The sequence below is a fragment of the Dendropsophus ebraccatus genome, chromosome 8 (genome assembly GCF_027789765.1).
Source record: "Dendropsophus ebraccatus isolate aDenEbr1 chromosome 8, aDenEbr1.pat, whole genome shotgun sequence".
Lineage (NCBI taxonomy): Eukaryota > Metazoa > Chordata > Amphibia > Anura > Hylidae > Dendropsophus > Dendropsophus ebraccatus.
Genome location: NC_091461.1, coordinates 97,947,880 through 97,975,848, shown reverse-complemented (window position 1 = coordinate 97,975,848; position 27,969 = coordinate 97,947,880). Strand labels below are relative to the sequence as shown.

The 27,969-nt window shown below is 42.6% G+C and overlaps 1 protein-coding gene across 2 annotated transcripts in view; it reads left to right on the top strand.

The window, feature by feature from the left end:
• The first annotated feature begins 1,788 nt into the window (after positions 1–1,788).
• Positions 1,789–27,969, top strand: part of XPR1 (xenotropic and polytropic retrovirus receptor 1) — a 96,209-nt gene continuing 70,028 nt past the window's right edge. Inside the window, exons 1-2 of one of the 2 annotated variants that reach the window (XM_069981155.1) lie at positions 1,789–2,245; positions 19,503–19,554. In XM_069981155.1, the coding sequence (XP_069837256.1) occupies positions 2,177–2,245; positions 19,503–19,554 (121 nt within the window). In that variant the 5' untranslated portion in view covers positions 1,789–2,176. The remainder of the gene's footprint in view (positions 2,246–19,502; positions 19,555–27,969) is intronic. The other variant, XM_069981156.1, reaches the window with a different exon arrangement.

Sequence of the window (27,969 nt, the reverse complement as noted above, 5' to 3'; positions counted from 1 at the left end):
CAGGGACACACAGCTGGTTGTGGGGGCTTACAAAATAAGTATATTAGGATGTCATGTAAAATAAGAGCCAGTAATTATATATATATATATATATATATATATATATATATATATATATATACCGCCATACCAGACCTGACCAATACCGCCATACTGTGACTGCATAACACCACCACACCAGACCTGACCAATACCCTCATACTGTGACTGGATAACACCGCCATACCTTACCTGACCAATATTGCCATACTGTGACTGGATAACACCGCTATACCAGACCTGACCAATACCACCAAACTGTGACTGGATAACACTGCCATACCAGACCTGACCAATACCACCATACTGTGATTGGATAACACCACCATACCAGACCTGACCAATACCACCATACTGTGACTGGATAACACCGCCATACCAGACCTGACCAATACCGCCATACTGGGACTGAGAAACACCTCCATACTGTGATTGGATCACACCGCCATATCAGACCTGATCAATATCACCATACCCCCCCCCCTTAAAAGGACACCAGATTTACTGGCAAGTCTGAACAGGAGGTGGGAAACAAAAAAATAAATAAATAAATAGTTTTTTCCTTCCCCTTGCTCCCTGGCACTGTCCCCCTGCAAGGTGCTGCTCAAGGCACCGATCACGGGTGCCCAGTGGTAAATACGGCCCAGGCTAAGCCCCCCTGACCAGCTGTGTGTCCCTTTTTTTGTGTCTGTTCCAGTAATGTATATTGTATTTTATAGTATTTAAATATAAAATTTCTGATATTTTGTTATACAAATAAAGATATGTTTCTATATGTCTTTGCAATGTTAATCATTATATAGGTTAACCATTTTTTTTTTATAATGGAAGTCAATAGAAAAATGGATCAAAACGGATCCACACAAATGCATCCATTTTTTTTTTGCAAAAACTGATGAAAAAAAATGGTTTGCAAAAACGTAGTGTGAACCCAGCCTTAATAAAATATGATACTGGATTATTATCATTATTAATTTATAAAGCGCCCATGATTAGTCCTATAAATAAATACATAGTAAGTATATAATGTTACTGATCGCACATGGTGAACACAATCAAAGACGAAAAATAAAAGTGCTAAATTTATTTATCTATTTTTTTTTGTCATATCACATGGCTTTTAAAAGGCAAGGAGGAAACAAAATGTAAAAATGAAAATAATCTGTGTCCTCAAGGGGTTAAAAACTACCCCTTTAAGAGAGCCAATGCGGCCTTGAGACCTTATAGCAAGATTCTCTTTGTTGCCCATAGTAACCAATTACAACTCAGCTTTGATTTCACTACAGCAATATGGGAAATGTAAGCTGAGCTGTGATTGGCTGCTATGGGGAACATGAAAATCTTACTTTTTTAAGAGTCACTGTTATATATATATATATATATATATATATTTTTTTTTTTTTTGGCAGAAATCAATAGTACAGCCGAACAGAAACTATGTAATTGGGTTTATTAGGCAAATATGCCATTGGTCTGCAGGGAGAATCTCCTCTATGTCAGCTATAGGAACACAGAGCAGGATAAACAACAAGGCTCAAGATCATCTCAGCCCCCAAAAAAAGGTTTCAAAACAAGGGGGCGTGAAATAAGACGACCACGCCCACTTGCCGGGTCTCGGCAAATAGCTATAAACAGGCGTGGTTCCGCCACAAGCCCCGCCCTATGTAGATACCACCAATTTAGTTTGAAGCAATGCTGCAGAATAGGCCACGCCCACTCAGCCTCAGCTCTCGTGCCGCGCTAGGAGAGGTGGTTACCATGACACTGACGTTGTGTGGGGGCGGCAACTGCGCAGACGCAGTGGGACTTTTGGCAAGATGGCGGCGGGGCCAGTGAGGAGGCAGAGCTGGGAGATGCTGTGAGACAGTCAGAGGAGCAGACAGCGGCGTCACGGGCAGCAGGACCGCTACACGGAGCCGACGGACAGGCGACACCACGGGACATTCACGGGCTCACAGCAAGGCTTTACAACACGCCGCACCAGCCCGGGAGGCTACCGGACAGTGCGGGACACATGAGCCGGAGCAGTTCCCGGGAACCAGCGGTAGCAGCGGCGGCGGCTGCGGAAGAAGGAAAAGAAGAAACCGCCGGCGGTCCCTGAGGGCCGGGAACGGGCCCTTGAGGGCCCAGGCTCAGGATGAAGTTCGCCGAGCATCTGTCCGCTCACATCACCCCGGAGTGGAGGAAGCAGTACATCCAATATGAGGTGAGCGCTGCCGGTATATACGGTAGTCCCTCTGATCTCTGTCCTCACTGTACGCTTATAAATAAAGTTTCTTAATGAACTGACACAGCAGATCCGTATGTTGCCCATAGCAACCAATCAGCGCTCAGCTTTCATTTCTCAAACTGCTAAACTAAAATGAGAGCTGAGCTCTGATTGGTTGCTGTAAACAGGCAGTTATGTGGTACTGAGGCCCATAGTATCTATAATATTTTCATCTATTTTACTGTATAGCAGTGTTCTCCAACCTGTGGTGGCAGCACTACAACTCCCAGCTGTCAGGGCATGCTGGGAGTTGTAGTTTTGCAGCCACCACAGGTTGGAGAATATGTCTGTACAGAGTCTCCCTATAACATAGTCCTCTTTCTAGAAATGGTTAGGCTTTACATCTACCTGTCAATGCTTATCCTATATTTTATATTATATATATTATATAATTTAAAGGAATAAATATTTAAAGTGATGTTCTTACCTTTTTTAGTCTATAACTTGCAGGAATAATATCATCTCCTAGGAGAGGTGTAATGTAATTATACCCGGTGAGAAGGACACGCCGAGATTAGAAGCAATCCGATTATGGAAGCACCTAATCGGCCAATACAGACAAGGTGGGAGAGGTGGGACAGCCCGCTGCCCTGCCAGCCTGCCAGCCCTCCTGCCAGGGGCAGCTGCTTTGTGCTGCACCTGCTGAATCAGCTCTTCCCTCCCAAAGCCTTACTGAGCAGCATGGGCCTATAGGTTCTTAAGCCAGGACGTCTGGCAGGGTGTCACCTTATAGATGGCCGATGGGCAGAGCTGCATGCCTGGTACACACCTATGTGATTGTCATGCTAGGGATCATCATGCGTACAGCCAAGGGTGCCCTCCTCGTATAAGAAGAGATACAGCGAAGCGTGATTTCCTGATATTTACATCATGAATATATAGGTTTAAATATAATTTTACATGTTTTAGCCATTACTAGTTAAAGGGTATGTATACTGCAATGGGATATCACACCCATGGCATTTTTCGTGCAGAACTGATATGCCATTGGTTGCTGATTTGAACAATAGAAGACAGAATCCGCATCAGATCTGTACAGAAGTCCGCACCGTATTGATATATGTACATGCAGATTTTTAGTGAAATTCTGTTAGAAAATCCAGTCCTAAATGTACATACCCTTACAGGTTTGCATGCATGTAAGTGGTGACTGTATATGGTGGACAGTGCCGGAGTATCTGGAAACCACATGCCCACTGCAACCAAGGATGTAGATTCACTAAGTGTTTGTTCACACAATCTGGTTTTTAACTTGAGCTATTGAATACAAAGTCAGGAACAAATACATTGAGGACACTAAGGGTGCCTTTACACAAAGAGATTTATCTGACAGACTTTTGAAGCCAAAGCTGGACTGTAAACAGGGAACGGGTCATAAAGGAAACGCCTGAGTTTTCTTTTCTATTGAAATCCATTCCAGGCTTTGGCTTCAAAAATCTGTCAGGTAAATCTGTGTAAAGGCACCCATAGACATTGAGAACTATTTACTCACCCCCTCCCCCTTTTTTTTAATACATCCTTGGCTTTGTGTTCAATAGTTGCACCTAAAAACCAGACGGAGTGAACACACCCTGATAGTTACATAATAGGAAATCACTAGATGTCATTCCATAATATGTAGGTAAAGAGAACAACTGATGAACAGCAGCTGCTGAAACAAATACAAGTGACCTAGATCAGGAGCTCCAGCATGTGTCTATTGCAAGACTACAGCTCTCAGCTGGCTGCCCTGCATGTTAAGAGTTGTAGTGTACTTTTAAATCCAGCGTATCTGCTGGAATACTACAACTCTCATCGTACTTTGAGGGCGTGATGAGTAGATGCAACTGCTGGGGAGCACTGCTATAGAGACAAAGACTGTTAGTAGGGCGGCTATGTAGCGGTTGGATCAGCCAGTTATCAGTCTCTTTGACATGTAACAGACGTTCGGTCAGTACTTTTAGTCAAACCCAGGAGTGGTGTCGGAACGCACAAGAAGGAGCATATCTCTCTATTATAGTTTTTCCTCTGTGTTGTCCCTACTCCAAATTCTAAAAACACAGAATACTCTGTGTGAACTCTGCCTAATGACTAGTATAATTGATTGGTCAGATTTCATGTTAAAATCGAGATGAGAATTCCATAGTGCAGACTAGAACAAGGACCATCGGCCTTTTTTAGATGAATATAAGATTGGTGTCTGCTTTTGAAAACTACTTTTCTGCTTTGGATATTTCAGGAATAGCTGGATGGCAACCACTATAGCTGCTATTGCCTGTCTTAGGGTCCTTTTACACGTAGCGATTTTTAACGATTACCGACTGATCGCAAACGAGATTATTTATCGTTAACCAGAAATCGTTCACCATATTACACAGAACGATGGTCGTTAGTTACAATCCTTACTATGATCGTTTATTCCTTCTGATCCCAGCAAAACAATGAACAATGTGCAATTACACTGAACGATTAGTAAAAATATGGAATTTGAGCGAACGAATGTGGAAATTTTTCGATTGTTTGCATTTACACAGGACGATTATCGTTTAAATTTGAACGATATAGCGATTTTTCGCACGATATTAGTCCCGTGTAATAGGGCCCCTTAGGGCTCTATTACATTATCTGACAGATTTTTTTTTTTTAAGCCAAATTCAGGAAAGGATTGGAAAATAGGAGAAATCTCAGTCTTATCTTTATGACCTGTTTTCTGTTTACAGTCCGTTCCTGGCTTTGGCTCAAAAAATCTGTCACAATCTGCTGGTGTAATAGGACCCTTACATGGCTGTCTGGGCATGGCGGGTATATTGCTTCCTGAGACAGTGCTGCTATCCAGGTAAAGCTGGGTGGCAGTGCTACTGTAGTTTGGTTATTGAAGTGCATGCGGTAGGTCTCTCTAAGTGCACTTCTATGCCAGGTTTTCACCCCTCGGCTTTGTCGCTTCCCTTGTTCTTGTTGCTGCTCACCTGGAACACTATGAGAACCCTGTGTTACTGGCAGAAATCCATCCCTGGATGCTATTCGACCATGAGCATCAATAGGGAGTCTTTTGTTTGCATGCTGCACCTCAGGTAGAAGGCAGGGGGACACAAAAGCTGAGATTGTGTCCTGAATGATGATTCAGAATATTGAGTTTCCCCTGCCTGCCTGCATACTTGTCTATAATGTCTGTATATGTATTTCTGTACGAGACAGCATAAGTCTATACTAAAGGTTACAGAAAGTGGGAAAACAACCTTATGTTGAGTCTGTATGTTTCTATAAATGATCACCAAGAACTGTTGGGTCTCTTCTAGTACAACCATCGTCACTATATCTCACCAGTGGTTGAGAAACTACAAGTCCCAGCATTCTCTGACAGATGTAAGTTGTCATTGTGCAACAGTTTGACAAATTGGAGAGCACTGTTTTAGTAAATGGATTGACATTACATGTGAAGAGACAGACCAGGAGTATCAGCGCTGATCATTGCCATCTGTGCACTGATCAGTGGATGTAATGCTGCGTTTACACGGAAGTATAATTCGGCCGATCGTACGATCAACGATGTCGGAGTAACGATTTTTTTTTTTCATAACGATCAGCGTTTAGACGGTACAATATATCGTTTTGCGATCGTTTTAAGATCGTCCGCAGCCCGGCCCCTCGCTCATCCGCAGCCCGGCCCCTCGCTCATCCGCAGCCCGGCCCCTCGCTCATCCGCAGCCCGGCCCCTCGCTCATCCGCAGCCCGGCCCCTCGCTCATCCGCAGCCCGGCCCCTCGCCGGCTCGATCGCCGCCACCGCCGCTCCGATTGCCCTCGCCGCGAGCATACCTTACCTGCTCGGCGTAGCGGGTGTTCGAAATCCCCGGCTCCCCTCTTCATTGCATTGATTGACTGAAGAGGGGAGGCGGGAATTTCAAACGGCTCCTCTTCAGCCAATCAGTGCTGAAGAGGAGCACTGATTGGCTGAAGAGGTGCTGTTTGAAATTCCCGGCTCCCCTCTTCAGCCAATCAATGCACTGAAGAGGGGAGCCGGGGATTTCGAACACCCGCTACGCCGAGCAGGTAAGGTATGAATGAACGATTTCTCGTTCGTCATTTGATCGTTCGCTGCGTTTACACGGAACGATTATTGTTCGAATTCGATTGTTATCGTGCGAATTTGCACGATAATCGTTCCTTGTAAACGCAGCATAAATGTTGCCTATTGAAGCTATAGTCAGAGGCAGCGTGTGCCATAGCAGTGAATGGGCAGCGCCGCGCTCTTTGTATGCAGCTGTGCACGGATAATACTTTAATAGATGTGACCGTGGACATAATGATGTGTCATCCGAAAACAAGGCCGAGTAATGACAATTGTCGGCTTCAGTGTTACTATATTAGAGTCCCTCAGAAATTGTTCCCAGACGTCCTGTTTGTCATTGTGAATTGTTATACGGGTTGTATATACTATTTGGCGATTATAAGTAGACGGCATGTACAGGTTATAACCTTGTTTTTGTTTGTTGTATTCTACCTTCTCTGTTTAGGGTGCGTTCACACCTACAGGATCTGCAGCAGATCTGCAGCAGATTTGATGCTGTGTTCAGTTATTTAAATGAAATCTGCTGCAGAAAATCAGCTGCAGATCCTGTAGGTGTGAACGCACCATTAATAGGAAAATTCATAATACTAATGATAAATGGTGAACCTTTAATATCCAGGTATATTATTGTGCCCTGTATCCTTAGACAGCAAGAAGGTGATGGAAGTAAATATGACAAGTGTTATAGAGGGAAATAGATTATATGTAGAGATGAGCGAACCTGGAGCATGCTCGAGTCCATCCGAACCCGAACGATCGGCATTTGATTAGCGGTGGCTGCTGAAGTTGGATAAAGCCCTAAGGCTATGTGGAAATCATGGATATAGTCATTGGCTGTATCCATGTTTTCCAGACAACCTTAGAGCTTTATCCAACTTTAGCAGCCCCAGCTAATCAAATGCCGATCGTTCGGGTTCGGATGGACTCGAACCCGAACCCGGTTCGCTCATCTCTAGTTATATGCCATAGGTTATATGCATTCAGGGATAGACGGATGCCAGGTAAACAATGGGCCTAGAAGCTGGATGATGGTGACTATGGCTTATGGATGATATCTGTGAACGTTTGCTGCCTGACTGCTATTCTTAAGTGTATCTCTGGTGTGTGTGGATGTCATATATATATATATATATGTGTATGTATATATCAACCTATGGCACTCCAGCTATTGTAAGACTACAACTCCCAGCATGCACAGCTGAAGGTTGCTCTGGCATGCTTGGGGTTGTAGTTTTGCAGCAGGTTGGGTAACACTAGGCCTCTTTCACACATCAGTATTGTTTTTTTTCTCTGCCCGTGTCAGCTGTCTGCAATTTTTTTTTTTTTGTCAGTGTATTGAAAAATGCCGTCTGTAATGGATCCATATTGTCTCTGTATTTGCTGATGTGTAAAAAAAAAGTTGCCTAAGAAAGATGGTAAATTCAGTCATATTGCAGATACTTATGGACGTTTATCCATGAGCGGTCTGCATATAGCACCGACCCATTTATTGGGCGAGTCTGTGCCACAAATATAGGTCATAAAATGGCTTGTATGTATATGCTGTGCAGATTGGTACCAAATACAGGTTAGTGGGTACAAGAGGCCTTAAAGTATTATCAGCTGGTCAGAAGAGTGACCATGTCCTAGCTGTTCTGCTATGATAGCCTTTGTAAGCCTCATGTATGCTATCTATGGTTCAGTATGTCCTACCCGCTGTACAGTATGATATAGGTTACACCATACTGTGCAGGTGCAGATTACAGGTGAGTCACCGAGTGTTTCCCGTTGTATTGCGCCATATAACAGTGAGCTGACACACAGCAGAGGCCACCCGTCCCGGCCTGTACATGACAGAAGATAATGTCCTGATGCTGGGAGAGATGCACAACACGATCCCCCGCCGCCAGATGATGACATCATGTGAACTCTTCTCTAAATATTTCTTTATTATTCACTTGGGCTTAGTACAACAGTGGATACGTTACTTCCTAAAGAGATCAGCCAATGCTGAATAAATAAGAAATTTAACCTTTTTTAATTCATCCCTGCCTGCATAAATGGCCGCGTCGCCGCCATACGGCTCGGGTTCTTTATCATAGCTGTCATGTTTGGTTAATGAGATTTATGTCAGAGGGATAGAGAGCGGCGTACAGCTCAGCATTCAGCTCTGCACCTTCCTCATATAGGAGCCATTAATGCAATCAGCCTATCGGCAGGGTCACGGATAAGAGCCAGGCTTCCCCCAGTCTGCCGGCACGGGGATGGTATCCACCCAGGGCACTGCTTGGCACATACCTCCTCTCCTCTATTTGCCTAGCTAGCTCTGTTTCTTATTGCCAGGGAAGCCATTGTTTTATGTAATAATTTTAAGTCTAATGAGTAGATGGGTGAAATATGCATTGTCTAAGGTCGCTCTTTGTTCTGATGCAGCGTCAATAGCTATATTGAATTATTATCGGGTACTTAATTTTATTTGCTGGGAAGTTGCCAGAAGTTCAGTGTTCTGCCGGTGCGCTCTCGGCTTAATGCTTAGAGGGAGCGTCTGTCCTTTGTTGCTCTTACACGGACTGTGAAGGCCATTTGGCCACATTATCCTTCTTATCCGTTCTCTAAGCTCAGATATCATGGGCCTTTTATGGACTTTAAAGGGGGAAACCTCATTATGTATTTTTAGTAATCTCTCATAGTCGTAATTCTAGATATATTTAACAGCAATTGATTACATTTGGGGTTGTTTGAATAGAAAATAATTGTTCCATAAAAGCTTTGGATAAAAGGAACAGAACAATTCTATTCTTTTCTTGCCGCTGATCTGGAAGCGGCCTGTCATGATAGGTACACTTTAAATAGCTGAAATCCACAGATTATTTATATTGGTGAAATCCATAACGGACTAATTGTCCTTTTAGACGGAGCGATAATTCGCCCGATCGCACGATTAACGATTTTGAATGAACAATGTGTTTTTTTATAACAATTAGCGATTAGACGGAACGATACATCATACGGAAAAATCGTTTTGCGATCGCTTAAGCCTATCTCGCACATAGGTAAAATCGTTGAAAGACTGTTTACACGGAACGATCTGCGAAGTTTTTGCGAACGATCAACGACGATTTGAGAGCATGTTGAAAGATCAAAATGAACGATTTCTCGCTCGTCGTTTGATCGTTCGCTGTTTTTACACGGAACGATTATCGTTGAATTCGATAGTTCCGTCTAAAAGGACCATTAGTGCATGTGAATGTACCCTTAAAGGTTGTAAAGTTGGACGTGCAGTACTGTTATCCCTTCAGTAATTGAGGTATATGTGTCAATACTGCACTGTGTGAACAAGGCTTTTCATTCTTTTTAACATCTACATCACTAACCATCTGGTAAAAGATAATCTATTTGTGGTTTTTACATTTTTTTGACATTTATCAGCTGAAACCATGGGTGTTTGGCAAGAATATAAAAGCCTAACACTACAGATCCCAAGCCAAAACCGGAAGAGATCGGCAGGCCGTACTTGTTACAGAAGTTACTTCTACAAACAGTACAGATGGCCTTAGTTTAACGAATACCTCCCCATTTATTGCAGATCCAGATTACGAATGCACTACAGAATTGTTTTTTTTGTTTTTTTTTTGCAGATTGTGGATGCCGATTGCAGTCCTGAAAAACTATGAAGCATGTGAATGTAGCCTAAGGCTGTGTTCCCACAGCAGTTTTGATGTGTTTCCTTGTTATAGACTATTATGTGGTCTCTGCATGTTTGTCTACACTGACAGTCCATGTTTTCCTATGTGATTCCCATTACCAGGCTTAATCAGATCGTTTGATAAGAAAAACACCTTTGGTGAAACCTGGTAATGCGGATTCCATAGCAAAGTCCAGACATTTGGCCAAAAATAGGTCTCCATGCAGTTATCAATAGCTGCCCATTGTTGCCAGTCGATCCTGGTGACTTTATGTGGGACTGACCCCTGTGTTGTGTGCAGAGTTTTTACAGAACTGTTACCGTTTTGATGGTCTGATTAAAAAACAATCGAATGTGTAATAGGACAGGAGGTGGCCAATTCAATCCATTGTGTGTCACATAGTTCATCTTCATGTCTGGATATAGAACTGAACAGTATAATGCAACATCTCGGTCAGTATTGTTATATAGGTGACCATTACCATATTCATTTTCAGCATACCCATTCTGCTTCTATCGGGGATGGTGGGTGCAATATATAGCATGTGACTGAGCATCCTGTGTATCGCAAGAAAAGGCAGTGTGTACAGGAAAACATCCATGAAGACCATCAGAGGTGTGATCTCCTCCATAGAATAACCTTGGAGCTGTTTTCAGCACCTACTCCATACAAACAATATGTGAGTCAGCTCTTATGCATGGATGACCTATTCTCATCAGTAATTAGGTTATATTAGTCAGGGTGATGGTAATACGCTTAGTATTTTATCTTCTACCTATTAGTGGTAGTGTGTACTGTACGGTATTTGTATGTATTCATTGTATAGGTGTGAAATCTGCTTATAACATGTGGAGTTTGCTATGAAAATGTTCAGTGTGCGGAGTTTCCCTTTTTGCAGGGCTCGCATTAGGCTTATTGGCAGAAGTCTAGGATAAAACCCACCCGACACTTGTGCTGTGATTGACATGGTATTGTTGTGTTCATAGAGAGCTGCATTGCAGTACCTCATGTGAACGCCATACGTGTGGCTTACCACACCCAGGCAATGCTGCAGATCCGAGGAACACTTACATGATCTAAACCTGTTGCAAGCTTCATAACTGGCCGTACATTAAAATCCACTGTATTTGTTGAATTTTATGAATATTCGAAAAACTAATCTTAGGATACGTCCCCATGCAGATTGTACCATGTTTATAGGAGGGTCACGGAGCTGGTTTTTGACTCGTACATCTGTCATCTTTACAATTCTGATGTTCCACTTACAGGCATTGTGTTTTGATGGGTTGGGTTATATGATCAATACAGTGTGATCGGGTTATATAGCAATTTGGCCGCTAATATGACTTCTGTTTGTACAGATAGGAGTCAGAATAGGTAGAGTATATGGGAAAGGTGTGGTACCCGATAGGAAACCCTATAGAATGAGAGCAGTGATTGACAGATACATACAAAGGGCTAGCGGGAAGATACATGTAATGATTGATCCAAGAAGCCAGCAATGATATAGTGTAAGAGGCAGCGGTCCCCTGGGATGGGGTATTGATCAGAGCTGATGGGCTGTAAGCGCACTGGTAAGCCTCATTCCTCCATCTGTGGCTTCTGTCTGTGAGTGACCTGATCATAATGCTGGAGATGGCTGTCCATGTGTGAGGAGCCCGACACAATAAATCAGCAGAAAGCTCTGACATCTATCTGCACATATGTAAAGTTACTGCCGCCTCATTGAGTGAATGTGCTATAGTTATTATTGGCGGTCAATGGGTATTGTGGCTGTGCGGTGTCTATGATGCTAACACCCACCATACACTGAACACTAGACTGCTGGGATTTGTGGTTGTTTAAAAAAAAATAAAAGTAGCTATGCTCATAATAAAAGAAATGTGCTATTGTGAGTGAAGTGTCCAACAATGAATAGTCGTTGAGGTGGTAGTGGACCTTTTTGTGCCCACATATTACTGCGGTTTAATGGCCTAGGCCAGGGGTGTCCAACTCGCAACCCTCCAGTCCTTGCTAAACTATAGTTTCCATCATGGCTGCACAGCCAACGCTTTAGCTGTCCAGGCATGATGGGAATCATAAATTTAGGGTTACTTACTCCTTTGCAAAGGTGCATCACTGATTGGTTTTGGCTGTCTCTGTAGAAAGAAGGGTGTGTGGGATTGTTTATGAAGCCTCCTGTCTTTCAATGTGATATGAAATGTTAAAGCGTGGGAGTACAGAATAAAATGACATTGGGGAGCCATGTGTGGGGTAAGAAAAGGCATGCAAGAAACCTGCCAGCGTTTAGATTTAAAGAGGCTGTGTGTATAGTGTTAGGTCGTTCATGAGACCTCACAGAAGCCGTGATTGGTATTGACTGCAGCATCTAATGGGTTAAACAGTCGGGATCAGCGGATTCTCTGCTCCCAGCCTTGCTTCTGCTGTTTTTCTGTGGCAGCTTGATCCTCCTGACATAAGGTTACGCCGTAGATTCCTTTTATTCCAGGCATTTTATAATATGTATTTATGTCATGGTGTGCCATGACATATTTTTTTTTTTTTTACTGGGATACATAAATGACAGTTTTTTGTATTACATTTCATAGAATCTAGCCCAAATATATAGCCCATCATTAGCTCTTCACTGCCAACAACTGAGAAATCTTGAAACAAAATGTTTAATGCCATAGGCCTGACAATTATTGCTGGTAATAAAATAGAAGAATCATTAATGATCATTACGCCTGTGAGACTATGTCAAGTTTAAAGGCCTGCCCAGTAAATTTTATATCCGAATGTGACCAGGCCAAGCCAAATAAACATTTCAGTACTCGCCTTCCCAGATCCACTACTGCTGACAGTGCCCGGTCATGGCCTCAAAACAAGGGTGTGGTCTCCCCACTAATCACTGATCAACCACTCCCTTGCGTCAAAACACAGGCCAAGAAGCGCTGAGTTTTGGAAGCAGTGTAGGTGTTGGGGTACTATTACACCAAGCGATTTTTTTTGAGGGTTAATGATCTCAAACAAATGCTATGGCAAATGAAATCGTTTGCCCAATTACACAGAACGATGATCGTTACTAATGATCGTTCTGGCAGTTGTTTTGTTGTCGCTGTTGCGTACGTTTCAGCTATGACTTATTACACCGAATGATTTGCGAAAAATAGGTCCGAATTCTATCAAACGACCATCGATTTCTTGTTGGTTGTTTAATCGCTGTCTGCTATTACACGAAACGATTATCGTTTAAATCCGAACGATCTAACTGTTTTTTTGAACAATAATCGTCCTGTGTAATACGGCCCTTAGAATGGTGATGATTTTATCTTTATTGATGGAGTTGATGGTCCAGCTACAATCTATGAAGGTCTATATACTATAGAAGTTTGTATGATATGGTAGTGAATGTAAATGGGATTGTCACTTGGGATCAGCAGGGGATTTATGGCAGATTGGCTCATGCCTTATGTTTTTAATGTTGATTAAGCCTGGTGGACATTTTTTTTGTTTGTTTTACACTTTATTGTATGTTTCATAGGGTAAATTTTCTTTCTACTTGTGTATTAGTCTAGACATCTGCTTGAGCTCTCAAACTAGTGGGGGTAAAAAAAAAATCTCTATTGCATTTGTTCCGGTTTTTCAGAAGGATCGCTCTCCTCTGTAATAAATGTGACTGATGGCATATGCTCCATACCCAGAGCTCCGCACCCACAGCTCTTTTGTGTTACCAAAGGGGCGATGTGTATGGTTCTTGTCCGTTTAACCCCCACATGATTTACTGTGACAAATTAACATTTGTGCCCATATGCCGTAATGTTCAAAACTCCCAAACTACAAAGAATTTTAGTTTTTTTTTCAGGCAGAATTATTGATTTTTAAATCTATCTTTTTAAATTGATTTTTAAATCTATCTGAACCAGATATATATATATATATATATATATATATATATATATATATATATATAACTAATTCCAGCTTAGATCTGTACCCTTGGGCATGTCACTCATGTAGATGAATTTTAGATTGTTAGCTTTTGAGGTTAAAGGCCGCGGCTGGCTCAGCGTGTGTGTACACAGCTCACTATGCCGTCTGCAAGGAGCAGTGTTACATTAAATCCTTTGTCTCCTTCAATGTACTAAGCCGTCATATAGAGATGTTCTGCCACAAACACACAGGACTTTCTTCTTTTAAATTTGATTTGGATAAATTTTTAAATTGCTTTTAGTTTTGAACAGTTCACCTTTTTTTAATCGTTTTCTGTAATTCACTATAATTGGGTCTCGTTCAGTATTCTAGTATTGGGATCAACGGTCAAATCAAAAGAAGGTGTATATACAATTTCAGCTGCTGATGGTGTATGATGTAGCGGACACAAGATCTGATATCTTCCTAATGTTTTCTGTATGTTAGTATGGGGTCCGCTGATGACATTTACAATTTTAGTGACATATTGCTTTTTCTGGATCTCCGTGGTGTCCTTGATCCGCTCCCTTTTCTAGTCCCTTTTAATGACTTCTTGTTTCTGTTCTGCTCCCTGTCAGCGAGGCGCTGCCTGACTCCGGGCGACGAGCAGAAGGGAAATGACAGGTTAATCTGTAAGGTTGTTCTGCCTTGTAGGAGGATAAAACAGGGGGAGAGGAATAGCGAATCTCCTAATCCCCATTTGGAGATTCAGAACACAGTACAAACATCAGTAACCGTAATGGTACAACTATTACCATAGTACAGCCATGAGTATTCAACTGTTGGTGAGCCTCAAATAGGGCAAGCACTAAGCAGCTCCTTATTGGTTATTATTCCACTGTTGGCGTCTATGGCCGCCAGGTTATCCATCTGGGACCAATGATTTTTTTTTCCTTTTTTGATTGGTCAGGAGTTCTCATTCTCTAATATTTGTCGTGTTTCACATCAGTCTCATGAGAATTTGCCATGAGGAGGATTGTATGATATTGGAAGGATTTTTCAAGGGCCAAACTACTTTAAAAGGGGTTATCCAGCGAAAACCGTTTTCTTTCAAATCAACTGGGTCAGAAAATTATATAGATATGTAATTTACTTCTATTAAAAAATCTCAAGTCTGCCCATACTTATTAGCTGCTGTTTGTCCTGCAGGAAATGTTTTATTATCAGTCTGACGCAATGCTCTCTGCTGACACCTCTGGCCGAGACAGGAACTGTCCAGAGCAGGAGAGGTTTTCTATGGGGATTCATAGAAAACAGAGACAGTTCCTCTCTCGGCCAGAGATGTCAGCAGAGAGCAGTGTGTCAAACTGAAAATAAAACAACATTTCCTGCAGGACATACAGCAGCTAATAAGTCTGGAAAGACTTGAGAATTTTTTAATAGAAGTAAATTACAAATCTATATAACTTTCTGACACCAGTTGATTTTAAAGAAGAAGATTTTTGCTGGACAACCCCTTTAATCATAGCAAAATATGAGTCTGAACCCAGGACATCATTATATCTATGAATTTCAAAGTCAAAAGTCCCCCCCCCCCCCCCTCCAAAAGACGCAGTTATCTACTTATAATCGATTTATGTCCTTTAGATCCTTCAGAGATGTAATCATTTTTAGTTCGCTCCCCATTCCTTGGCTTAGATGTAATGCAGTGCAGGCCACACAGCGAGACCCCATGTGCCACACTGGTTAAAGAAACGAGAGAAGATAAAATGCATGTAAGTAAAATACGGTAGTAGTTTTATTATTTTGATAAATCCTAAGTTCTGTCTCTATAGGAGTCAATTCATCCAATACCTATTGACGTTCTGCTAATCCATTGTCTGTGACCAGGAACCCTAAGGGCCATATTCCACGGGCCGAGCAACGATGTAAACGAGCGCTGATCTGCTAGGTCGGCGCTCATTTACTGGGCCTATTCCACGGCCCCGATTATCGTGAAACAAGGGCTGCAAGGACATCGTTACCGATGTCCTTGCAGCCCTTGTTTCATACATTACCTGTCCGGGGCGCAGGTCTAATTCTCCCAGTCCCGCGCGGTAGCATCGGCTTATGAGCGGGGCTGTCTGAACTGACAGACCGCTCAGCCAATCACTGGCCGCAGCGTTTCCGGCCAGTGATTGGCTGAGCAGTCTGTAAGTTCAGACAGCCCCCCTCCGGAGCCGATTCTGCCGCTCGGGACCGGGAGAAGAAGACCTGCTGCCTGGACAGGTAATGTATGGTTCTGCTAAAATCGTCGGTCGTCGCCGTGCACCACAATTTAACCGTAGCGATGCACTGGTGGCGAATGACTATTTTAGGTCTGAACCTAAATGAACGATCAGCCGATGACACGATCATCGGCTGATCGTTCTGTCTATTCCACGGAGCGAAAATCTGCCGAATGGGGCCGAATATCGCTCCTGTGAAATAGGGCCCTATTCCACCGGACGATTATCGTTCAGATTATCGTTAAATTGTTTGAATCTAAACGATAATCGTTCAGTTGAATAGCAGTTAACGAGTAACGACTGAACGAGTAATCGTTGATAGTTTAATAAGACCTGGACCTATTTTTATTGTTGCTCGTTCGCAGATCGTTCGCATGGAATAAGAAGTCGTTCGGTCGTTCGCAATAGCGACGACAAAACGACCCCAAGAACGATCATAAGTAACGATTATCTTTCCATGTAAATGGGTGAACGATTTCAGGCCTTTCGTAATAGCGGTCGTTTGGATCGTTTATCGTTAACGATTATGCGAACGATAATCGTCCCGTGGAATAGGGCCCTAAGTGTTGGGCAAAGCATAAGGTTAGGTTCACATCAAGATTTTGCAAGCAGTCTTACTATATCCGTTTAGCAAAACGTATAGAAAAATGTGGTCAACCACGTTTTTGTCTACATTTCAAAATGTTAAAAAAACTGATCCATTTTGATCGTTTTTTTTTTTCCCTTTTTTTAATAATGTAAGTCAATGGAAAACTGATCAAAACAGATGGCATATAACTGCATCCGCTTTTGCAATCCGTAGAACGGATACATTTAGGGGTAGTGCAGCGCTCAGAAATTATTCACAGAATAACACACATTACAAAGTTATACAACTTTGTAATGTATGTTATGTCTGTGAAAGGCCCCCTTCCCCGTGTCCCACCTCCCCCACCCGTGTACCTGGAAGTGTGGTGCGCTATACATACCTGTCACGTGCTGACATTAGTCTTCTATCTTCATTCAGCGACGTCTTCTTCGGGCGGACGGTGAACAGCTCCGACTGGTCCGAATGCTGTCCGCCCTCTGCAGCGTCATCCGATGCTCAGCCGCGATTGGCTGAGCATAAATGTGCTCAGCCAATCGCGGCTGAGCACAGTTGTGACACGGCGGAGGGGGGACGGGCGGCAGCATTTTGGCCGTCCGTCCGAAGATGACGTTTGGCACAAGATGGCGGACGGCCCTCGACACGGATCAGGTAATGTATAATGCACCACACTTCCGGGTACACGTGCGGGGACACAGGGAAGGGGGCGATTCACAGACATAACATACATTACAAAGTTGTATAACTTTGTAATGTGTGTTATTCTGTGAATAATTTCTGAGCGCCGCACTACCCCTTTAAACAAATAGCAAGACCTAGCCGAACACTGAGATTTTTTTTTTTTCTAATTCATATTTTGTTCTTGTATCCCATGTCTAAGGGTCCTTGTATCCCATGTGTAAGGGTTACATGGAGCGATTTTAATCTTTAATCTGAGCCCACAGATCGAACAGCGCCGTCACGGCGAAGCCGGTGCCACGGTCCATTTTTCGGACCGCTCCCCGTCCGCGGTGCCGTTCTATGCACTCTTATATGCACCGTTCTATGTACCTGGTGGTACATCCTCTTTACGGATTAATGACGAACGATCGTAAACTATATTGTTTATCGTTAACCTGAATTCGTTCACCATATTACACAGAACGATGGTCATTAGTTACGATCGTTACTATGATCGTTTATTTCTTCTTATCCCAGCAAAACAATGAACGATGTGCTATTACACTGAACAATTAGTGAACAAATGCGGAACTTGAGCGAACGAATGTGGAATTACAGCGAACGATTAATTGTAATTTTAGGTTTCAGATCTAAATCAATGATCAATGACATACAAATGATTTTTTGATCGTTTCCTGCAATTACACAGAACGATTATTGTTTAAATTTGAACGATACAACGATTTTTCGCACAATGTAATAGGGCCCTAAGGCGGCTTGACTAAATGCAGAAATCCTTGACTTTGCTCTGTGTACATTGTTTCTAGACATACCATAGAGGTTCGTAGGTTTCTACCGTTTCCCTGATTTAATATGGGGTGATAGGGGAGTGGCACGCTCCATTAGACTTGGAGGAATATCAGTACGTACGTATGGAGTCCAATTGAACCTGAATGGCTTTGTGCTTTACCTTACATGCTCGGACCGTGTGCGTTTACGACCATTTGCAATTATTCATGAGTTTATTGCCATTGAAATAAATAGATCAAAGTAATATAAAGGTAATGTATAAGCTGTGCCCTGGGTGTATTGGAGCCTAGGCTGTGCCGATGTTTGCGGAAGCTATTTTCCTTCGCTCTGCTGCGTCCTCAGGAGCCAAATATTGTATTTCTGCAATGCTCCGGAATCCTTTTTGTACTCTGAAGTGCTGAGAGCTGCCATCACGTATAAGAGACGTGTAGTAGCATAAAAGACACCACTCTTGTTTGTTAAAGGGATTGCAGAGGATTAGAAGAACATGGTTACTTCCTCATGAAAACAAAGCGATCCCTTGTCTAGGGTTGTGTCTGATATTGCAGCTATTGAAGTGAATGGTGCAGAGCAGCAATACCACAAACACCACACTCCAGGGTGACCACTCGAATTCCCCAGATTGGAACAAGACTTTACAGGAACTTTAATGGAAATCTCTTGGTAAAAAAATAAATAAAATAAAACGACAGGTAAATGTATGTTCTTATTACGTAAGTAAGTTTTAAGTCGTATTGAAATGAAATGTTTTGTGACATTTTAAATACTTTGTACTTCAATTTCTCAACATTTTCAAGATCTGTGCTTGCTGTCAATGAGTGAAAATGATGTCCAGGGGTTAAAATCGAGTTTGTACCTGTTAGTTGTGGTATAAAAAAAAATATCAGATCGGTGGGGGTACTCCTCCTGCCCCTCCACAATCACTTTCTAGGCAGGGTTCACAACGTGATTTCAGGCAGATATATCCCTGTTCGAACAGGCAGATTGAGCTGCAGTACCAGGCGCAACCACTACCAGCTGTACAGCGCTGTGTCAGGTGAACATTGGAGTAAAGGCAGCACTGGCTGGAGTCATTAGATCTGTGGGGTGCTGGGAGTCAGAGCTGCACCGTCTGATATTGATGACCTATGCTTAGGATATAACCTGATATATAAGGTTCCTGTTTATTCGTTTCTCCCATGTAAGGCTTTCTGAATCACTTTTGTATTTTTAGCTTCCACAGCATTTTACTGCCATTTGACTGACTGCTGTGTTTTTTTTTTCTTCTAGGCTTTCAAAGAAATGCTATATGCGGCCCAAGACCAGGCCCCATCTATAGAAGGTGAGACGCCAGTCATTGGATTCATCAGTTGGAGTGGAATAAATTTTTGTTTATTAACTTTGACCTGTGTCCATAAAACCATAAATTATGTGTAATGGTAACTATAAATCACCATGCTGTGGTGGAAAGAACTGTAATACATCTGCCGTCAAACTTGCATCCCTCTAGCTGCTGCAAAACTACAACTCCCATCATGGACTGACACAAGCTAAAGCTTCGGGAGTTGTAGTTTTGCAGCAGCTGTTAGGCCTGAGTTGGACACCTGTGGTATCAGTGGTCACTGTACAGATGGCAGAGTGCGGTTTATTAATCCCTTCTTATACTTATCGGTTGCCTGTCTTATCTACTGCCACTTCACAATTGTATTTAGAATTATCTAGTAATTGAAAGGCATGATGGCATCTTCAGCTGTTGCTTGTGGACGCTAGTGAAAGGTCACTTCCTGTTCTCATGTTGTCACAATCTCTATTTAAAGGTGAAATATTTTATATGTTCATGATAGATCCACTTTAACGGTGCCGTATTTTCTGAACTCTTGTCATGGTCAGTGGGTTATAGTTATTCTTGTAGGGCTCATCGTGTTAGACTGGGTTCATACTACATATTTCCAATCCGTTTTTTGCAAAAAACGGATGCATGTGTGTGCATCTGTTTTAATCCATTTTTCCATTGAATTCCATTATAAAAAAAAAGGGTCAAAACGGATCAGTTTCTTTTAACGTACACAAATACGTAGTTGACCTTATTTTTGTGTCTGTTTTGATCTGTTTTTTTTTTTTATAATGGAATTCAGTGGAAAAACGGATTAAAACAGATGGACACACATGCATCCGTTTTTCCTATCTGTTTTTGATCCTTTTTTTTTTTTTAAAAAGGGATTGCAAAAACGTAGTGTGAACCCAGCCTTAAGTACTTTCACAAATACATTCATTTACCAAACTTGCGCTGATATGCTGCTCTTTCCCTCCCATTGTTTACAGCTAATTGTCTAGGTTACCGACCACCACTCTGCTGTAAAAGCAGTGGTCTGGCTGGTGTATATAACTATAGTATGACTATAGTAGAGTGTATATATGTTACAGTGTATACATACTATATCTCTATAATATTTACATTTATATATCCCCCAGCCACACCATGGCTTTTGGACCAGAGTGGTGGTCTCTAACCTAGACAAAGCTGTTAAAGGTGAAGTCCTACCAAATTAAAGAGTCAGAAAGGCAGGGGGTGCAGGGTAATAATAAATTAAATTTAACTATTCTCATGCCCTGTAGCACCAGGAAAGGTTTTAACCTAATGAGCCCTACAAGTATTTCTATATTAAGATTGGAATATCCCTTTAACAGAAACAATAAACCTAGAAATGAATAATAAACCTTGACAGAAAATGTCCGCACAGTTTCTCTGCATGGTCCTAAAACAGGTGGTTGTGTATGAGTTACCATTTTGCTGCTCTTTTTCCATTTTCTGCTGCTAAATGGTGGAGTGGGCTTAGCAATAAGGCTGGAGAAGCCTCGTGAGCTGCTGCAGAGGGGAGAGGCTCCTGCTTCAGCCAGTTGTCTCATAGTCACACACAGAATGGTAAAAAGAACTGGATAAAGGTGGTTTATCTGCTGGGAGAGATGACCATTTATTTGTTTCTTCAGATGTTGTAATAAAAGACAAAGATCAAAGAGATTATTGTAGATCAGAATAAAAATGTGGTAAAAAGGGGACAACTGGCTTAGTAAATGTGGCCATACACATTAACTGTTCAGTAATCTCTCCTGTCCTCCTCTCAACCTCCCTGTACACAGGAATGTTTGGCACAATGGCCGAGCGTTCCTGTGTTCCCTTTAGGGGGTTAAGCCCCAGCTAGGCCGCTCTGTCTACAGCTTATCTCTCTGAGAACAAAGGGGTTGGACAGTGATTTTACATAATGTCCGACCCCTATATCCAATGTCCTCATCTGTTGGTGGGCTGACACTTTGTAAAGTGTATGGGGACCTTTAGCTGGCGAATGAAGCCCTTATCTAGGCGCTTCTCCTGGGTCTATCTAACAATCAGTGGGGGTCCGAACACCACAATCATTAGGCTATCAGTGCTTAGCTGTGTGCTTCTCTGAGCTCTATCTAACACATAGTGGTGGTCTCCAACGTCCCTCATCACCTTGACCCTGACATGTAAAACTATAGGGACATTATAAACAGGAAGGACACTATGAAGGTCCTTGAATTACAGGCATCAATCGACATAGTCTTTATCCAACATTTATCCACAGCGAGTCTATATCAGGGCGCTTGTAATAGTATAGTGCTAAAAGTATTATGGGTCCGCCTTTGTGTTGTGGGACTGGATGCATGCTGCGAGTATGGTCAGATTCACACGTCTGTGATATACGCTCTGTAAGCTGACTGTATATCACGTATTCACATCATACGGGACTCCCTGCATTATAATTCATTATAATAGTGACCTCCGGAGTGGCTAGAGCACTATGCTGCCAAACTGGCGTGAGTGTGTCCGTTCACTAGCATAGTGTGTAACTGTTCCAGAGCTCACTGTAGCATAATAAATTACAATGCAGAGAGTCCCATAGAGTTCAGTCAGTGATATACAGCCAGCTTATGGACTGTATATCACAGAAGGTTAAATCCGGTCTATGGGTGATGTTGCATCCCTTTACCACTACTCTATACACACAGACCACAGGGCGCCATCTTTACTTCATCAGTTAAATAGAAAATTGAGTGTGGCTGAATTCATACAGTGTTTTCCTATGTTGAATACATGTCACACCTACCATACAGAATTGTATATGTGCTGCTTTCCATAGAATGGCTGCGTGTCGTAGTGTAAGAATTTCTCACTTTATTATTTTTCTCACCGCAATGCATTCATTATTTTGATGTAGCGTGTAATTTGTCGATGTTATATTACCTGCTTCAAGTTACCAATATTTCACTGTGGAAACCAGCAAAGCGCTGCAAGTTTAATGGAGACTGTGTGCCCTGTAAATGTGTTCTCCGTTCTCTCGCACCAGTTTGGCTGGCTCCTCTCCTGGAGATTGTTAGCACCGGCTCGGCAGACGGTAGATCACAGCTGTGCTGTAATAGTGGCAGGTTCGGAGGCATGTGAGAAATAGCTCGCCGTGAGCACAAGCTGTCCCCGCTCTCACAGCGGCGGCGGCTTCACATGCCTGAGGATGGAGCTTGTGTGTGTAGCGCTGGGTGGAGCTGGTACTATAGCTCTAGGAGGCCAATTACAAGCCTCCCTGCTAGGCTCTTCATCCTGTCTTTGTTGCTTTTTAGCCTCATTTTTCCTCATCTTGTTTTATTCCCAAATCATTGCTATTATGGACCTTACTAAGCATCGGCCACAGGACATTTTACACTGTTACCGCAATTTACATCCGTCAGCCATTCAGCCATAACAATAAAACCACCTGCCAAATGGTGCGTAGGTTCCTCTTGTGCTACAAAGTTAGCTCAGATCCATCCAGGAATGGTCTACAAAATCTCTGGCACCAAGACATTAGTAGGAGATCCTTTATGGCAGGGATAGGGAACTATTGCAAAACTTAAAATTTTCATCCTGTCTGGACAGTCAAAGCTTTGGTTTTCACTATCCAGGCATGATGGGAATTGTAGTTTTGCAGCAACTGGAGGGTGGAAGATTCCCCATCCCTGCTTTATGGGATTTTCAGGGATCAGACTTTTTCAGCACATCCCACACATGTTCCATTAGGTTGGGATCTGGGCAACTTGGAGGCCAAGTCAACATTTAGCAGTCTACACTATTCCATACAGCAAGTGAGTATAAGCCACCCAAGTCAGGGCCAAAATGACTCTTCTGACTAAGTTGATAGCCCAACATTTTGCTGATGAGCCCATTGACTTTAATGGGCCAGACATAGTCTAACGGTGATTTATATTTGGTCCCTTTCTGGGATGTATAAAACCTGCTCAAACACTGTACGTTTGGAAAACTAGTCACAGTTAGACCATGTTTGACCCATTAGTCAGTGTCCCCTTTGGCTATAGGCCGCTATTCCTTTCTGACAGGTAACTGTGATAACTGTTGCCCGTTTCTTTCTGCATTCCGTACATCAACTTCAAGAACTGACTGATCACTTGACTCTCAGCCTAGTATCTCATCCCTTGACAGCTGCCATTGTCACAATCAATGTTATTCACTTCGCCTGTCAGTGGGTTTAATGTTAGGGTATTGTCACACAATAGATCTCTCTGTAGAAAAAAAAAATCCATTGTGGAATACAAGTCGAATTTTAACTTTCAATGCCGCAAATGAGGTTATGGTTTTGGACCTGGTGTCAGACTACCTGACCGGGGATTTGCAAGGATTCTGCGCCAAAGAAGTCATGTCACTTTTTTTTCTGCTTTGCGGTTTCAAAATCAGGGAGTTGCGGATTCCGTGCAGCTTTCATATGAATTCCGACCTCCATGTCCTCTTATAGCTGATGGTTGTATGTGTTAGCAATGCACGTTCTCCTACTAAACAGTCTCTTTATAGACAGTGTGTTGCCCAGCGTAAACCATTGGGGAACGTTCCTCAAACATCCCCTGGTGCCGAGTGAATGCATTACTGGAGGAAAATCAACACTATCCAGCGCTTTAAAGGGAAGAAGCCGCATTGTTTATAATAGGATTCTTTTTTTTCTTTTGGATTTTACATCTGTTGCACCAGGGAATCTTTGATGTTTACCTCCCTGGGAGCTTGAGGAAAATCCGGGTCTAGGTTACAAATCCCCATTGCTAAAGTATGTGTTTGTTTACAGTCTGCAACAATTTACTTGATATTGTTAGATATGAAATATCCAGTGTATCTACTATGTGTAAAGTGTATAGGTACCACATCCAGGACTGTCCTTCCCCCTCCTCTTCAATTCTTCAGCTCATTTAGCAGATGTGCTACCTTCTCCCCAGACTCCTTAGGATTCAGGGCATCCAGGATGAAAGCGTGCCTGTAAATTATTCATTGTGATTATCTGCCTCACTGCCCGGGGTCCACTGGCGATTTTCTGTCTTCTGCATTTTTTTTTTCTTATATTTTTTTTTTTGTTTGTCCTCAACCCCCCTTTCCTCCTCGGCCCACTCCCAAGGTGTTCCGGACATCGCTGAAAGAACATCAATCTTTACAGATGAGAGACGTTGACAGGCTTGAGAGGTGGACAGCTAATATTTATTAATATTTCACAATGTCGCCTTTGTTTATCCGCTAAATGTGGAAAATTCGCCCTCCCCAGTATAAGCGCCAAACGTCTCAGCCAAAAATGCAATACAGAACCCCTTACCAGTCTAAAGCGAGGCAGATGGAGGATCGCTTGCCTGAGCAAATGTGTTGATATATCAAACTGTGAGCCATAATTCTGTTAGCATCGGCCTGTAGATATTATTTTTTTTTTTTCCAAGAAAGACTAAATTGATCATCATAAACAACGAAGCCTCTGATCTTCTGAGGATTGAAAATACGTTGTAGCTGAGACTTTATTAACTTTATTGTGTTGAGAAAGCGTCTGTCTCCTTTCTCAGGGAAAGTGGTCACCTCAAGGACCCGACATCATAAGAGAAACCGCACACATGACATTGTGTGTATTTAAGACCTTCTCGCGTGCCCCGTCATGCCTTATTAATGCCTTACCACGTGCTGCTATCGGATTTATATGCTTTGTTTTGAGGCTGCCATTCCGCCAGATCAGAAAGCCTTGTGAAAAGACCCCGTTTAATATGGGTCAAGAATGCATAAGCCCACGTCCGCGGACAATGCAGCTGAACGCGTGGCCAGCAAACCAAACATCAAAAGCCTTTTTTTTTTTTTTTCATTTGGAAAATTCTTAATCTGGTAGTACTGACAGAAAATGCATCTACTCACATAGGACCTTGTTGCCAGTGAGGCTTTCCCTATTGCTTCCCTATAATCACCATAGGGCAGATTCCATAGGTAGTGTATTTATTGCCTTGTTGTTGTAGTGTATTTATTGCTTTATGTTTAGTGCCCTCATATTCCATTGTACTTTAGAAAGAAAGTACCTACCTCTGTCCTTTTCTTTTAATATGGCTCAAAAAAGGGACCAGGGCATAGTTTGTTGTGACTGGTGATTCCTTGGCATATGACTACAGGGTAAAGAGAGATCCTTTGTTCCCCTTGAAGGGGAAAAATAACATAAGAATGTTCGGCATGGCTGAGCGTTCATCTGTTGACAGCCCTAGCTGTGGCTTATCTCTCCCAGAGCAAAGGGGTCAGGTGGTGGTTTTCCATTGCACCCAACCCCTATTTTCACCAACATTATCCCTCATTGGTCACTTGGGGGAGCCCCATACACCTTACATCAATGGAACCTACTGAAAGCAGCCGACATGGCCCACTAAAGCATAAGATGTATGGGGACCTTTGGGGTCCCATGCTATACTAAGGACATAATCCTTTACCCAATAGTATGGTAATTGATTGGTAATGTCATTGCTGGAAGCCTGTAAACTAAGATGGGGTGGTGTTATACATTGTTCCTTCTGGCACAGAATCTGCTCCGCAATCTAAATAGTCTTCATTAAACATAAGGGTCCATTTACACAGATTATCTGCCAAAGATTTGAAACCAAAGCCAGAAACAGACTATAAACAGAGATCAGGTCATATAGAAAGGCCTGAGATTTCTCCTCCTTTTAAATCCATTCCTGGCTTTGGCTTCAAATCTTTGGCAGACAATCTGTCAGATAATCTTTCAGTGTAAATGGACCCTAAAGGCCCTATTCCACAGCCGACTACAAGGAGCAAACGAGTGCTGTCAGCGCTCGTTTGCTTCTCGTTCCACGATCGCTGCTGCCGCTTTTCCACGCGGCAGCAGCGAGTGGGTGAATCCGGGGGGAGTTGCCGGCCGGGCTGCTAGATCATCTGGACAGCCTATAGGATATAGTGACGTTCTACTACCGCTGCTCCTACTCCACGGAGCGGCGGCAGCAAATCGCTGCTATATAAGTCGTTTGTCTTTCGACATGTTGAAAGACAAACGACTTCAACGATCGGCCGACATGAACGATATTGGCTGATAATCGTTCCGTGGAATAGGGCCTTAAGTCTGTTAGTCTTATGGGCTTTCTGCCCACTCAGTGTCAGAAATAACTGCAGGGAGGTGGGTTTGCACAGCTGCTCAGGTGTTAGGGAGGAAAACTCAGTTTGGAGAGAGAGGAGAGCAGATACAAGGCAGTCTTCTGGGGAGAATCATGTGGGCCACAGCCTACATCCAGCATGGGAAACCTTTGGCCCTCCAGCTGCCTCAAAACGTCAATTCTCAAAAGCTTTGGTTTTGGCTGTCCAGGCATGATGGGAATTGTAGTTTTGCAGCAGATGAGGGGCCAAAGGTTCCCCAACCCACATATAGGCTGTGTACAAGTAAAGAGAAAAAAGCATATATAGAACGTTATAGAGGTCGTAGAAGAAAGTGAGAGAAATTCAAGGTGTCCATAGCCTTTAACTGAATTATACTTATGCTTGCATCTAGAAGAGGATATGACTTAGAATGAAAACCCTCATACAGAGGTTCACACTCTATAGAGGCCTATATCTAGAGGAGAATAGACAAGGAGCATTTATCTCCATATTTTAGATCATATGTGAGAATAATGGTGCGTTTACACAGACTGATTTATCTGGCAGATTTTGGAAGCCAAAGCCAGGAATGGATTTGAAAAGAGGATAGATCCCAGTCTTTCCTTTATGACCTTATCCCTGTTTATAGTCTGTTCCTAGTTTGGGCTTCAAAGATCTGTCAGATAAATCTGTCTGTGTAAACGCACCATAAGAAATAACACTTGTCTACAGCTATCCAACCAGCAGATCCTTCCCACAGATGGTATAATATGCTCATTGCCTCGTGTGTGACTGGCAGCATCTACTACATAGAGCTCTGCATTGCCTTCCTTCTATGTATCCAGTGCTTGTAGTAGTCACACACTGGCATCTTATAGATTAACCCAGAACAGTCCGACTGCTGCTGTATTTGCTTCTTTCTTAGCTCCTTGCAGCTTCAGCCTATGTCATGTTGTCCTATTCACCACTATATACAGGTGACTGCTTAATAGACAAGCTTCCCCACCATATGGCAGATATGACTGTCAGAACCCACAGCTTCTTGTATAGCTCATCTTCTATATAATATCAGGGTAGTTGTCTGTAAAATGTTTGTCTGCAGACCTGTAAACCGGGATCCATTGGCCCTTACAGCGAGCTGGCCAATAGAAATATTCCCGCCTTATCCTACTTTCAGCGTTATAATTATATCAGCATCGTTTTATTATTTGATGAGCTAGTTTTCTTGTACTGTATTCTTGTTGCGGCTGGAAGTCATGGGAACCTTTTTAAAGTTTAGCATTGTTTTGTGAATCTCCACATTATATACTCTTAGTGGTGCCCCCTGAT